The sequence below is a fragment of the Schistocerca cancellata genome, chromosome 1 (genome assembly GCF_023864275.1).
Source record: "Schistocerca cancellata isolate TAMUIC-IGC-003103 chromosome 1, iqSchCanc2.1, whole genome shotgun sequence".
Classification (NCBI taxonomy): Eukaryota; Metazoa; Arthropoda; class Insecta; order Orthoptera; family Acrididae; genus Schistocerca; species Schistocerca cancellata.
In genome coordinates, this window is record NC_064626.1 from 348,826,407 (window position 1) to 348,838,508 (window position 12,102).

The 12,102-nt window shown below is 39.4% G+C and overlaps 1 protein-coding gene across 4 annotated transcripts in view; it reads right to left on the reverse strand.

Moving 5' to 3' along the window:
• The window catches only part of LOC126173769 (probable E3 ubiquitin-protein ligase MGRN1), a 190,727-nt gene that overhangs the window by 118,775 nt on the left and 59,850 nt on the right, over positions 1-12,102 (reverse strand). For all 4 annotated transcript variants that reach the window (XM_049920982.1, XM_049920985.1, XM_049920983.1 and 1 more), the window contains exon 9: positions 11,054-11,162. In XM_049920982.1, coding sequence (XP_049776939.1) covers positions 11,054-11,162 — 109 coding nt within the window. The remainder of the gene's footprint in view (positions 1-11,053; positions 11,163-12,102) is intronic.

A 12,102-nucleotide genomic window follows, 5' to 3' on the forward strand; every position in this document is an offset into this window, starting at 1 on the left:
GGGTATTTGTTTGCCCGTCTCCTGTACAACTTACCGCATTTATGTTGCTTTTGGTGCTGAAAAAGTGGTAACAACATCAATTTGGAAAGACTTCACAGAAAGAATTTAAAAAAAAAACTGCCTAACAAAGAACTACACCGCACTGTCACTCTTGAAACAGTAACATCCAAGATGACAATCATTCATATGGAATGTTGTCATAATAGTAATGACAATCCTTAAGAACAATGACTTTAAGTTGTTAATGATCCCATTTGTCTTTCTTGATTTTCAGTTTTTCTTTGTATAGGTTTGGGAAGCAAATAGTTTTGGGAAGCAAAATTCTCCAGAAATTTTTCTCTAACATCTTTGTATTTCTTGCCACACTTTGTCGAAAGTGGACTTGTAGCAAATAATATCATTTGGATGGTACTGTATTGCCCTAAGGTCTGTAACTGTTGGCTCATTCTTTGCATCTCTTCCAGGCCTAAATGGGACATACAACCACAAACTTTTTTCTCCACAGTTAGTGAAAAAGGAGTAAAAGACTTCATAAGGTCGTGGTTTTCTTGTTGCCTCTTTGGATATCAAGGCATATTGGCTACGAAGTGTAACTTAATGTCCTTTGAGCTTGCACTCGATGGAACTGTTCCATCTGAGTAGGACCTTTTTCCAAAAATTTTTGTGTAATAAATACTCCAGAATCAATTACCAACCTTAAAAGGACATTTAATGAAATCACGTTTCTACTCTGAAATGTGCAGACGTCAGAATATAGAATGTATGGGAGAAGATTTTCCTTAATCGTTTTGAACAGTACATCCATGATACATGGGGTACAACTTGATCCAACCACTTCACTTTGTTTTTCATCAAACCAGTGACACACGACATCATGATTTTCTAAATTATACAGTGTATAGTTATGGACAGCCAATTTTGTTTTATAATAAACTCACTTGCCTGTAAAAGTGGTACTACTTTCACAGCCTGTAAGCCCATGGTGTAGACTGTTCACGGCCTAGGTATCTTTCTTACCTTGCCTGCTTTTTCCATTGTATGGCTGCTTCCATGAGTCTTCACTTTCTTGGGGGAAAATAAGCTACGGTTACCCTCTCCAAAAATCAAATTAGAAGTAGCCTAACTTAGCAATGAAACACGTTTCTTACTACATTTTTCCGTGTAGAGTCTATACAGCTGTTCTTTGCTTTGTATCTGAATCAGGGCTCATCTTTTGTGTGGAATTATCCCGCCAGTATTTCACTGTCCATTCTTTAAAGCCAAGAGTATTGAGAAACATTTTTTTTTTTTTTTTTTTTTTTTTTTTGCATACTTGATGTTTTCCTGTATCATTCCTCACATAATAAACCAGCGTGTCAATTCTCTTGGATTCATCAGTGATCTTCCCTGAATGTTTGGTTGGAATTATGTCCACAAAATTGGTTACATAAATCTTCCTCTGATTCCATGACATCACTTCCCAGAAAGTGTTAAAAATTGCCTATCTGTCACCAGCAGAAATTTGATGACACCTTCTTTGAACAGATTTCTGACACTTCTTTGAAGTACACATCAGGCCTAAGTTTCATGGCTCTCTTGGACTATTATGAGTAATTTCGACACTTCGACTTCTTTTATATCCAAAATATGCTTGTCCACATATTCTCAGAGTACTGGTGGCATTTTTCTTTCAGACTTCAGGGCAGGCTTTAGATTTCCTTTTCCTGTCACTGCTTGAGTCACCACAAGATTCTCGGACTCTAATTTCAACATCCTTGTTTCCGTCAACTTCTAGTAAGTTATATGAAAATGTCTGGTAAAAAATCAATCATGTGGCAATAAATGTGAAAAAGTACTACTGTCTGCAGTAGCAACTGTGACTGCTTTATAATTCTAACCATTCTTGGACACAGTCAGCGAAGTTTCTAGACAACAAATATCTGTAAATCCACTTCAGAAGACCAAAGTTGAATTTCAAATTCATGTCTTTATGATAACAATGATTACAATATCATTAATATCACTAACAGTCTCAGTAAAAATTACCTGTGTCATCAGATGGCTCAGGAAAAGTGACTGAGAACCCACATATTAAATTAATTCTTCTTCTGTGCATGTGACTTCACTGTTACTACTGTTATCACCTGATGTTCATTCTGGATTTACATCAGAACATATGATAAAGTGGGTATTCAAAACATCTTTAGCAGAAAGGACTGAAGTGCACAATAAGTGAAGTGTAGCATTACAATATAGCAGTTGTGGCAGTGGTACTAATAAATTTTAGAGTTTTAGAAGACTGCTGTTAATGTGAGGCAAATAACAAAACAATTTTCTTACCACTGCCAATCACTCACAAGAAGGATTCTTTGCTTTCATGTGCTAAGTTCAGCTGAAAAACTATTTTCTCCTCAGAGAAGGGATCATCTTGCAAAATGCTGTCCATTTTCATGAATTGAAGATAGTACCAAGGAATCACTTTCAAAGACTGGAAGATACACTGTAAGCAATAACAATGTGCTGTGGCTGTGTGCGCTTTTGAATTTACACAGTATTGTTTACTACATCCAAAACAATCTAGTTGCGCAGTACTTCATTCTTTTGCACTTACACAATATTTCCATCTATTTTTTCACTGTGCCACATGCACAGTATTGTTTTAGTTAATTTTATTTGTCAATAATTAAAAAAAAACTGGCATTATAGCGGTAAGAGCAGATGCGCTGAAGTCAAGGATATCACCTGACTGAAAGATGCAAAATCAACAACCTGTCAGGGATGGGGTATTCTTTCTTCCCTAACGATATGTATTCCATTTGAAACAGTACCAAGCTCCCCTCTTTTTGATTATCTTTAGTTGCTTTAAGTAATTTTTGTATTGCACAGTTTAGCTAAAATCGTTCACTTGCATTTTCTTCTTCTCATCTTTTTTCCAAATGTTCACACAGTTAGACATCAAAATTCTCTGAAAATCGCCTAATAATAAAAACAACACCAAACAAGTAAATTATACCACATTGTTGTTGTTGTTGTTGTTGTTGTCTTCAGTCCTGAGACTGGTTTGATGCAGCTCTCCATGCTACTCTATCCTGTGCAAGCTTCTTCATCTCCCAGTACCTACTGCAACCTACATCCCTCTGAATCTGCTTAGTGTATTCATCTCTTGGTATCGCTCTACGATTTTTACCCTCCACCCTGTCCTCCACTGCTAAATTTGTGATCCCTTGATGCCTCAGAACATGTCCTACCAACCGGTCCCTTCTTCTTGTCAAGTTGTGCCACAAACTCCTCTTCTCCGCAATTCTATTCAATACGTCCTCATTAATTATGTAATCTACCCATCTAATCTTCAGCATTCTTCTGTAGCACCACATTTCGAAAGCTTCTATTCTCTTCTAGTCTAAACTATTTATCGTCCATGTTTCACTTCCATACATGGCTACACTCCATACAAATACTTTCAGAAACGACTTCCTGACACTTAAATCTATACTCGATGTTAACAAATTTCTCTTTTTCAGAAACCCTTTCCTTCCCATTGCCAGTCTACATTTTATATCCTCTCTACTTCGACCATCATTAGTTATTTTGCTCCCCAAATAGCAAAACTCCTTTACTACTTTAAGTGTCTCATTTCCTAATCCAATTCCCTCAGCATCACCCGACTTAATTCGACTACATTCCATTATCCTTGTTTTGCTTTTGTTGATGTTCATCTTATATCCTCCTTTCAAGACACTATCCATTCCGTTCAACTGCTCTTCCAAGTCCTTTGCTGTCTCTGACAGAATTACAATGTCACTGGCGAACCTCAAAGTTTTTATTTCTTCTCCATGAATTTTAATACCTACTCCGAATTTTTCTTTTGTTTCCTTCACTGCTTGCTCAATATACAGATTGAATAACATCAGGGAGAGGCTACAATCCTGTCTCACTCCCTTCCCAACCACTGCTTCCCTTTCATGCCCCTCGACTCTTATAATTGCCATCTGCTTTCTGTACAAACTGTAAATAGCCTTTTGCTCCCTATATTTTACCCCTGCCACCTTCAGAATCTGAAAAAGATTATTCCAGTCAACATTGTCAAAAGCTTTCTCTAAGTCTACAAATGCTAGAAACGTAGGTTTGCCTTTCCTTAATCTAGCTTCTAAGATAAGTCCTAGGGTCAGTATTGCCTCACATGTTCCAATATTTCTACGGAATCCAAACTGATCTTCCCCAAGGTCGGCTTCTACTAGTTATTCCAATCGTCTGTAACGAATTCGCGTTAGTATTTTGCAGCCATGACTTATTAAACTGATGGTTCGGTAATTTTCACATCTGTGAACACCTGCTTTCTTTGGGATTGGAATTATTATATTCTTCTTGAAGTCTGTTGGTATTTCGCCTATCACCAGATGGTACAGTTTTGTCAGGACTGGCTCTCCCAAGGCCGTCAGTAGTTCTAATGGAATGTTGTCTACTCCGGGGGCCTTGTTTCAACTCAGGTCTTTCAGTGCTCTGTCAAACTCTTCACGCAGTATCGTATCTCCCATTTCATCTTCATGTACATCCTCTTCCATTTCCATAATATTGTCCTCAAGTACATCGTCCTTGTATAGACCCTCTATATACTACTTCCATCTTTCTGCTTTCCCTTCTTTGCTTAGAACTGGGTTTCCATCTGAGCTCTTGATATTAATGCAAGTTGTTATCTTTTCTCCAAAGGTCTCTTTAATTCTCCTGTAGGCAGTATCTATCTTACCCCTAGTGAGATAAGCCTCTACATCCCTGCTTAGCCATTTTGCACTTCCTGTCGATCTCATTTTTGAGACGTTTGTATTCCTTTTTGCCTGCTTCATTTACTGCATTTTTATATTTTCTCCTTTCATCAATTAAATTCAATATTTTTTCTGTTACCCAAGGATTTCTACTAGCCCTCGTCTTTTTACCTACTTGATCCTCTGCTGCCTTCACTACTTCATCCCTCAAAGCTACCCATTCTTCTTCTACTGTATTTCTTTCCCCCATTCCTGCCATTTGTTCCCTTACGCTCTCCCTGAAACTCTGTACAACCTCTGGTTCTTTCAGTTTATCCAGGTCCCATCTCCTTAAATTCCCAACTTTTTGCAGTTTCTTCAGTTTTAATCTACAGTTCATAACCAATAGATTGTGGTCAGAGTCCACATCTGCCCCTGGAAATGTCTTACAATTTAAAACCTGGTTCCTAAATCTCTGTCTTACCATTATATAATTTATCTGAAACCTTCTAGTATCTCCAGGGTTCTTCCATGTATACAACCTTCTTTTATGATTCTTGAACCAAGTGTTAGCTATGATTAAGTTATGCTCTGTGCAAAATTCTACCAGGCGGCTTCCTCTTTCATTTCTTAGCCCCAATCCATATTCACCTACTACATTTCCTTCTCTACCTTTTCCTACTACCGAATTACAGTCACCCATGACTATATTAAATTTTCGTCTCCCTTCACAATCTGAATAATTTCTTTTATTTTATCATACATTTCTTCAATTTCTTCATCATCTGCAGAGCTAGTTGGCATATAAACTTGTACTACTGTAGTAGGCATGGGTTTCGTGTCTATCTTGGCCACAATAATGCATTCACTATGCTGTTTGTAGTAGCTTACCCGCATTCCTATTTTTTTATTCATTATTAAACATACTCCTGCATTACCCCTATTTGACTTTGTATTTATAACTCTGTATTCGCCTGACCAAAAGTCTTCTTCCTCCTGCCATCGAACTTCACTAATTCCCACTATATCTAAATTTAACCTATCCATTTCCCTTTTTAAATTTTCTAACCTACCTGCCCGATTAAGGGATCTGACATTCCATGCTCCAATCCACAGAACGCCAGTTTTCTTTCTCCTGATAACGAGTCCTCTTGAGTAGTCCCCACCCAAAGATCCAAATGGGAGACTATTTTACCTCCGGAATATTTTACCCAAGAGGACGCCATCATCATTAACCATACAGTAAAGCTGCATGCCCTCGGGAAAAATTACGGCTGTAGTTTCCCCTTGCTTTCAACCGTTCGCAGTACCAGCACAGCAAGGCCGTTTTGGTTAGTGTTGCAAGGCCAGATCAGTCAATCATCCAGACTGTTGCCCTTGCAACTACTGAAAAGGCTGCTACTCCTCTTCAGGAACCACACGTTTGTCTGGCCTCTCAACAGATACCCCTCCATTGTGGTTGCACCTACGGTACGGCTATCTGTATCGCTGAAGCACGCAAGCCTCCCCACCAACGGCAAGGTCCATGGTTCATGGGGGGGATTATACCACAAGCCAGGACTATTTTTTTATTTCTTCACAATAAATGTCTTACTGAATGTACAAGTCAATCTGCAGTGTCGTCGTTTCACAGCTATAGCATGAGTCATCTGATGAGGCACACCCACATGCAAAATTACAATGCAAAATTAAAGTAGTGTTCAGAAAAACATATAACCAGTTGACTAGAATGACCATGAGCTGTGTACAGGTACAGATGGCGAAGATAACCAACTATACTGCTGGCCATTAAAATTGCAACACCACGAAGATGATGTATTACAGATGTAAAATTTAACTGACACGAAGAAGATGCTGTGATATGAAAATGATTAGCTTTTCAGAGCATTCACACAAGGCTGGCGCCAGTGGCGACACCTACTACGTGCTGACATGAGAAAAGTTTCCAACCGATTTCTCATACACAAACAGCAGTTGACCGGCGTTGCCTGGTGAAACGTTGTTGTGATGCCTCGTGTAAGGAGGAGAAATGCGTACCATCACGTTTCTGACTTTGATGAAGGTCAGAGTGTAGCCTATCGTGATTGTGGTTTATCGTATCGCGATTGCGGTTTATCATATCGCGACATTGCTGCTCGCGTTGGTCGAGATCCAATGACTGTTAGCAGAATATGGAATCAGTGGGTTCAGGAGGGAAATACGGAATGCCGTGCTGGATCCCAACGGCCTCATATCACTAGCAGTTGAGATGACAGGCATCTTATCTGCATGGCTGTAACGGATCGTGCAGCCATGTCTCCATCCCTGAGCCAACAGACGGGAGTGCCTGGGTGGAGCATGTATTCGTCATCGCCATACTGGCACATCACCCGGCGTGATTGTATGGGGTGCTACTGGTTATACGTCTCGATCACCTCTTGTTCGCATTGACGGTACTTTGAACAGTGGACGTTACATTTCAGATGACGACCCATGGCTCTACCCTTCGTTCGATCCCTGCGGTACTCTACATTTCAGCAGGATAATGCACGACCGCATGTTGCAGGTCCTGTACGGGCCTTTCTGGAAACAGAAAATGTTCGACTGCTGCCTTGGCCACCACATTCTCCAGATCTCTCACCAATTGAAAACGTCTGGTCAATGGTGGCCGAGCAACTGGCTCGTCACAATACACCAGTTACGACTCTTGATGAACTGTGGTATCGTGTTGAAGCTGCATGGACGACTGTACCTGTACACACCATCCAAGCTCTGTTTCACTCAATTCCCAGGCGTCTCAAGGCCGTTATTACGGCAAGAGGTGGTTGTTCTGGGTACTGATTTCTCAGGATCTATGCACCAAAATTGCATGAAAATGTAATCACATGTCAGTTCTAGTATAATATATTTCTCAAATGAATACCCGTTTATCATCTGCATTTCTTCTTGGTGTAGCAATTTTAATGGCCAGTAGTGTACTACATTGCAAAAGTAGTCAGTAAATGACAAATAGAGTTACCTGTCAGACAAGGCATTATGAAGTTTTCAGTTTTATAAGCTGGATGGAAACAAGCACAGGAGCTGTAAAAACATGCTTACTGTTGCTGTACTGCCTCCACACTTTCGCAAATACTGTATCTTAGCAGAAATAACTTATGACTGATCTCCAAACATGATCATGTACCTACAGTTAGTGCTATGTAACAATCCTAAAACTTCAAAACTGTAATTATGTGAATGTGGGCCAACTAAACAGAAACTTTCATACATCGAGTATGATATCATCAAACCTCCTAAATGGCTAATGGAGATATTAATGGCTCAATAACAGCACAACTTTGTGTCATGTGTTATGCATCCACATTTGGAACAATTAAGTATTTGAAATATGTATTCTGTATGACATATGCCTGTCTAATAAACTGTTATCTACCAGCTATTTCGCCACCATCTGCCCTTTTTGATAGTCACTTAAGACAATAATTCATGAACAAACAAGTCCACCTTTCGTAGCTCAGAACAGTCTTGATATCCTTGTCCACAGTAGAAAGGTCGCTACAGTTTTCTGCTCACATAATATATACAAAGCACAATGAAAAAAGTGTGTTGTCACAGCTGTGGGGGCGTGATGTCTAAATGTATGGAAATGTGGATGGCAGAAGAGCTAATACAGTTTTGATTTTCTGGGCAAGCCTATGTACCACTCATAATGATTGCCTGCTCTCATTTCGTCTATTACTTCCAGACTGAACTCTCTGTTATTGTAAACTAATATCTCTCTAAAGACAGGTTTTTTTAACATGCCCATACTATAAAAAGTCTTACAGAAATGGGCACCTAAACAATTGAGCATATTACCTCCGCAACTAATCTTGTACACTGCCCTTGGAATTCTTTTATTGGAAACTATTTTTAATATTGTCTCTGGTTCACAGTGAAAACACTTTTAGTACAACAATACTGAAAAAAACCAGTGTGCAAAACTTAAGGATGAAAATAAATTTCAAAAATTCAAATGGCTCTAAGCACTATGGGACATCTGAGGTCATCAGTCCTCTAGATTGAGAACTACTTAAACCTAACTAACCTAAGGACATCACACACAGCCACGGCCAAGGCAAGATTCGAATCTGCGACCGCAGCAGCAGTGTGGTTCCAGACTGAAGCGCCTAGAACTGCTCAGCCACAGCGGCCAGCAAAATAACTTTCACATGATGCCTCACTGTCAAGTATCTTGGCTGAATGAAACTTGGACCATACATACAAAAAACTGTTACAGTATAGCAGACAATAACTGAAAGAAATACACAATGAGCCCAACAGAAATAACACCTTTATTCAAAAACAATAATTACACTTAAGTTATCATGATTTATAATGGTTCACTGGACATTACAAAAGGTGGGACATTGTGGGTGATCATGACAGACAGCAATGAATGCTCTGTAACATGCTCCCTTCCTGGCCACAAGGTTGGTAAGAAGTTCGTGTGTTACTGTGTTCCATCCCTCCACCAGCATGGTTGCCAACTGCTGTACGGTTGTTGGTGCATGTGGACATGCTACAATACATTTCCTTAACACATCTCACATGTGCTGATGGGATTCAAGATTCAAGTAGGAGGGGGAGGGGAGGCAGTCCATTTGCCAAATATCCTATAATTCCAATTGCTCCTCCACCTCCAATGTTCAATGCAGTTGAAAAGTCAGGCCGAATACACTCCTGAAGAGAGACATGTGGGGAAAGACTACAGTGCCATTGTTTCTGGGTGCATTACATGTTCCCACCTCTCACCATACAAGGGTACAGCTAGAATCACTATGCAGACAACTTGTTCTCATCTGAGAAAAGCACTCAATCCCATTCCTTGTTTATCCAGTTCCTATGTTCTTCATACCATCGCAAATCTTTGAACACGATACACTCACGAGCCAACATTATTGGGACACTGTATTCCTTCCCCACATGCATCTTTTTGGTGGTGTATTTGACCCTGACTACATTTCTATGAAGGACAATGGCAGGTGAAGCAGCTCTTGGAACGAGGAAGACATTTGCCAAATGAACTGCTCTGCCTGTCACACCGCCCCTACTCCCCCCTGCCACCAACTTAGATCTCACAGAGCACATATGCAATGACACGGGGAGACGTATTGCAGCACACCCGCATGCATTAACGGACATCCAGCAGTTGTCAACTGCACTAGTAGGTGTATGTAATGAACTACTGAAAGAACTCCTTAAAATCCTTGCGGCAAGAATGGGAGCACATTGCACAGCATGTAGTGCCATCTGTGGTGATCACACACCTTATTAAGAACCATATCCTGTCTTTTGTAATGTCCAGGGGACCATCATAAATCACAGTGACTTCAACTTAATTACTGTCTTTGTATAAAAGTGTCACTTGTGTTCATCTCATTGCATGTTTCTCTCAGTTACCTCCTGTACTATATATTTTACGTATGGCCCAAGTTTCACTGAGCTATTTTTCTTGGTAGTGACATAACATGCGAATGTTACTTTCATCCTTAAGTTTTTCACTAAATGTATACTAGAGACAGCTTGTTTGTATTTATCTCGTCATCAATATAACCATTCCAATTGCTGTGACTGGTAAATATGTACTTTTGATTTATGTATGTATAGTGTGCACTTCAATAGTTTGTTTTTACGTTTTCTTCTTTCCAATGTATTACCAAGTGTTGATATGTAGTTTATTCACTGCTGAATCACTTTCATACTAATCATCAAACAACGGAAAATCGAAGGAAGGAATGTAACAATATTATGAGAAGGAAAGTTGCTACTCACAATACAGCGAAGATGCTGATTCGCAGATAGGCACAACAAAAAGACTCTCACAATTATAGCTTTTGGCTGTTAAGGCCTTCGTCAACAATACACACACACACACACACACACACACACACACACACTCACTCTCAAGCAAATGTAACTCACACAAATGAATGCAGCCTCAAGCAACTGAAACCACTCTGTGAGCAGCAGCACCAGTGCATGATGGGAGTGGCGTGAGGGTGAGGCTGGAGTGGGGAGGGGGAGGGATAGTATGGTAGGGGTGGTGGACAGTGAAGTGCTGCAGGTTAGACTGAAGGCAGTGGAGAGATGGGGAGGGAGAGGGGGGGGGGGATACCGCAGTTTTGTGTGTGTGGTGTGTGTGTGTGTGTGTGTGTGTGTGTGTGTATCGTTGACAAAAGACTTAATGGCTGAAAGCTATAATTGTTAGTCTTTTTGTAGTGCCTCTCTGCAACTCAGCATCTCTTTCATACTAATAAATTCTACATTAATAAGATGCCAGTTTTACATTCCAATATTAAGATAAAGATACTTACTTCTGGAGTTGTACATGAAACAGAACCTTCACGGCTAGTACGGTCTCTAGGACTGTTTTCTTCGTGTTCCAGAATTTGTTTTGTGCACTGTATATGCTCCTGACTAGATCTGGAAAAATATAAGTAAGAAAATAATAACTGATTAGGCATTCATTTTTTCTTTTACAGTAAAGACAGTTAAGAATGAAAAGTTATGTGACACTATGAACAAAAATGCTTTGCTAAAAGCAGTTGCAGGCCCAGTTACCATGAAGAAAATAGCACGAGTTATCACTGGGCACAAAAAGGGATACATCCGTCAGCTTAATAAAGTAGAAGTTTCACATCTAGAAAAAACAAAAACAACTGATAGTTTGACATTATTCTCCACCAATGGTATTGGCATGCCAGTTGGTAAATGTTGCCACAGAGTGAGAAAGGCATTTACCATGACTTCACAAACAGATAAAAAGCACAGTCATGGGACACAAGATTCTATGGACATAGCTCTAAAATGAGATTCTTTCGATCTGCACAACTGACAGAAATTGATCCTGTTTGAGTTTCCGTAACATGTTCAGTGAAGCTATGGTAATGGTGGTACAGGTACTGGCTGGTGTTCCTAGCCATTTGGGTCCCAACAGATGAGTGAGTTCAAGTTGGTCCACATAATGCTGACCTAGTACAACTTTCCTTTAGTGAACTTATATAAATGAGCTCCATCCAAATTCATATTTTAAGTAGTTTAGACATCTTCCAGACTGTCTACATTATCTTTCACAGAAGAAAATTAACTGACTGATCAGAAATATGAGAAAAGAAAGTAGACCAAAATGTACAGCTGCACTATGGAAAGTCTGTTACTCCTGGTATATGGGATAAGAAAAATAATCAATGCTATAGTCTATTGTTAACAAGAAAATTAAAAATCAAATTACTGAGACTGAAGAATTGATAAATAACTAGAACATTTTTAAAACTAAATAGATCATTTGGAAACAATACATAAACTACATTACAGCATAATAAATAATTTTAATGTAAAATTAAGGAAAAAGATCAAAAAATAC